Here is a 3,846-nt window from a genome sequence, read left to right as displayed (position 1 = left end):
AGCCTCAAGGATCAGAGGACGACAGCAAATTCTTTCCTGGAATTGATGCGAAAAACTGTTGCATCAGGACCAAAAAGAAAATCTGACACGCAATGGCCGTGCCGGCATCGCCAATAAATAAACTCCGTGTGAATTCATTACGACTTTTCCATGTATTAATACAATAATATTTTTAATATCAGGGCCCCCGTGTGATAATATCATACTATATCTCTATATTCTTTTAATATATCTATCTACGCTATCTATTGTACTATATATATATATTATCCTGATCTGAAGTAATTAAGACTGTCGAGGCCGTGTTACTATTTCAGTCTGCAGATAGGATAACTTTTAACCACAATTACTGGCCTTAGCATTGGACCAGCAACAATACCAGTCACAAAGGACTGAGCGTTTAACCTCAGCAATTTGAAGTTATGTTTCTCTTTTTTTAAAGTACGTAAGTAAGTATTTTAGTCTTTAGTGTCCCCCAACGATTAAAATACTCAACTCAAAAGTGATATTTTGTGATGAAGATTGTTTAATAATGCTGTCTCAGAGTGCAGGAAATTGCATCTAAGAGGTATAATTTTTAAAAAACATTCTCGGGGAGGGCCCCCTGACGCCCATTTATCATGTCACGGGGAGTATTTGACTCCAGACTCCCGTTAATTTCGCTCCCTGTATATAGAATAACTGTTCGGGTGCAGCCTGTGGCAGCAGACAGCCGCTTACTTTCTTGGTTTACCCTGCTACATTAAATACTTGTGACAAGCCTGGTATGCCTAATAAACACAAAGCTAATATTTTTATTAATCATGGAATAAATTGAACACAATTAAGGGCCTGTTCAAACTAGTAAGGGCCTGTTCCATTTGTCTAAGGGCCTGCTAAAATGTTGGGTGGGCCTGTTCACATTTTGGCTAATTTCTTGCCCTGTACGCATCGTGGGTAGTGTAGCGACAGCACTACTACTGGCTCGCCTTGGTGTTAACAAGTCAATAAAATTTGCGTAACGTGTCATTTTATTGATGGGGCAAAGCAGCCCAAGAATAAAAGTAAATTAAATGAAAATGAAAACACGAACTTTCAGAGGAGATGTGCCTTGAGTTTTTGAGAAACGTGATCAATGAATTACATGTGCAGTTAATGGTGTTTTTGTGTTTTTTCACTATTGTTTGACAAGCATTTTTGTTTTAAAATTTGGGCGAGTACAGATTCCATTTGGGCGTGTTAACTTATTGATTCACTCGCCCAGTTTGGCGAGTGGTTTTTATTTTAAAGCTCTAACACTGTAGTATAGCAGAAATTTTCAGGGAGTCACACGGACTCTTGCATATGTCAAATCAGGGAGTCCGACAGTAAATCGGGGAGTATTTGACTCCAGACTCCCGTTAATTTCGCACCCTGTATATAGAATAACAATGGCATTGCTATTTGATGTCAATTGATTACCATATTGTAAGCGTTGAAATCTTGTGAATGTGTTCCGAGCTGATGATATTAATCACTCTGTCAAGAATTATCCGGTTAAATTTTTAGCACGAAAATATTCACGTTTATTGTAAGTTGTTTGCATTTTTTTATTTTTTTTTATTGTTTGCATTTTTAGCCGGTGAATTATGCAGAAAAGAACTGGATGGAAGAAGAGTATTCTGGTGGATGTTATACCAGTGGTATGCCTCCAGGTGTACTCACAAAGTATGGCAGGTATGAGTGGAAAAACAAAATTGCAAAATTGAATAACTAGTTACAATATGCAAAGTGGAGTATTTTTGTGCATATATATGTATTGTCATCATAGAATTGTATAGACTGGACTGTACCCTGCCCTGTGTCACTCGGTATACTAATGAATTTCTTGGGTAGTGTATTGGCTAGTGAATTTCTTTGGTAAAATTCTTGCTGCTAGTGACAAAATGTTTCTTTAAATTTGAAATAATTATCTCTATATTAGTAGTTCAATTTTACTAATTCCGTGTTGATTTCCCAGAGTTCTGAGAGAGCCTTTTGGGGATATCTACTTTGCTGGCACAGAAAGCGCCACCTATTGGTCTGGCTATATGGAAGGGGCCATACAAGCTGGTGAACGAGCTGCTAGAGAGGTAAATTCCTATCAAAGTATTGTAATGTACATAAGTCATTAAGTTCACAAACATACAATTACTGTGGATGAATTGTGAATAATATTTCTATAGGTGTACAAATTCTTGCATGCTAGTAACCTAATTAGTTCACATAGTAATGATTGAAATTCAGGATGACAATACCTAATAATTTTTCCTATATAAACAGGGTTGATATGCTGTTTCATATCTTTATTATTTTTTTTTATAGTTATTATTATTATAAATACTTTACTTACAACTTCTGGAGCTTCAGGCATGAAGTAGGGTAAATCTGTCTGTGTGCACAAGAACATTCAATAAATGAAATATGTTAGGTTAGCAGCACTTTGTTGATTGCACTGTTGTGGTTGCCTTAACCAGTAATCAATCAATTTGGAATCTCTAGACGAGTCAAATCATTGCGTTTGTAACTTATTATTTTTTAGGTTCTTGCTGCGATGGGAACAGAGAACCCAAGTAATATTGATCCCATTGAGCCAGCAGATGCAGATGTTTCAGACACTTTCATTGGACCAAGTAGGTTGGAACTCATGTTGCCATCTCTGGGAGCGTTGCTGACACTTTCCTCAATAGGTGGAGCCGTCATCGCATGTGCTGTGGCATACAAATATATTTGACTGTAGTATGTTGTCCCTGAATGTTGTATAATGCTAGGTCAAACAATGCTAGGCAGGCCACATGACTACTTCTTAGCTAATAAGCTCATAAATTGCTTGTAGTGTATATGGTTTAATTTTCAAGAGATGGATTATTTCACAATATGGATATAAGTACCTCACTAATTTAGCAAGAAATATAATTGCTTGCAATAGCAATACTTGTGTATGAGAAATTAAGTTTTTGTTATGCATGTTGAAATCATGTTTTTCTTTACATACATGTGAAATGTTAGCTGTGATAGGTGTCTTGGGTGTGAACAGTTTTTTGGGTTGATTTTTTTGGGTTGATTATAGTTTGCAATAAAAGTTCTGAGTAGGTATATCAATATATATTTTCACAATATACTATGGGCTTGCTATACCAGTATGAGTGGAAATATATGACTGGTGTGTGTACATCAAGAAATAACATGGGAAATATGGCGAAGCTACAGTCAATGCACATGTAGTTGCACCTGTGCGCTTGTGATAACAAGATGTTTAACGTTTGCTAATAAATGTTGAAACGAATTTCACAACCTTTTATTATGATGAAACCTGAAGAACTGCCTCTACTCCATCGTAATTATCACGCCAGTGAGAGAGAGGAAAGAGAGAAAGAGAGAGGGAAAAGAGTACGAGGGACGAAAGAGAGAGAGAGAGAGAGAGAGAGAGAGTGAGAGAGAGAGAGAGAGATAGAAAAAGAAGGGAGAGAGAGCGAGGAATGAGGGAGAATAGAGAAAACGAGAGAAAGAAGAGTGGAAGAGAAGAGAGAAAACGAGAGAAAGGAGAGTGGAAGAGAAGAGAGAAAGAGCAAGAGAAAAGGTAAAAGAACGAGAAGGGAGAGGGAAGAAAAGAGACAGAGAGAGAAAGAGAGAGAGAGAGAGTAGAGAAAGTGAGAGAGGGGGACGACAAAGAGAGGAGGGAGATTTGACATTTCCGTCTAGGTGGCTTTGTTTCAGACAGATCTATTATATACAGACAGATGTCTGTGTAATCACTAATCAGCAGCTCTCCTCACTAAAAATATCCGATACAGCCGCAGCCGAGTCCATATATTCCAACGCTATATAGATTGATTTCTCTCATACTGT

The 3,846-nt window shown here is 37.3% G+C and overlaps 1 protein-coding gene across 1 annotated transcript in view; it reads left to right on the top strand.

Moving 5' to 3' along the window:
- The window catches only part of LOC106815119 (amine oxidase [flavin-containing] A-like), a gene marked incomplete in the record, with an annotated part of 11,712 nt that extends 8,429 nt beyond the window's left edge, over window positions 1–3,283 (top strand). Inside the window, 3 exon segments of the mRNA XM_014819549.1 lie at window positions 1,598–1,695; window positions 1,979–2,090; window positions 2,540–3,283. Coding sequence (XP_014675035.1) covers window positions 1,598–1,695; window positions 1,979–2,090; window positions 2,540–2,731 — 402 coding nt within the window.
- Window positions 3,284–3,846: the final 563 nt, after the last annotated feature.

Source organism: Priapulus caudatus, unplaced genomic scaffold (genome assembly GCF_000485595.1).
Source record: "Priapulus caudatus unplaced genomic scaffold, Priapulus_caudatus-5.0.1 Scaffold1045, whole genome shotgun sequence".
NCBI classification, from domain to species: Eukaryota; Metazoa; Priapulida; class Priapulimorpha; order Priapulimorphida; family Priapulidae; genus Priapulus; species Priapulus caudatus.
This window is presented reverse-complemented; position numbering and strand designations above follow the sequence as displayed.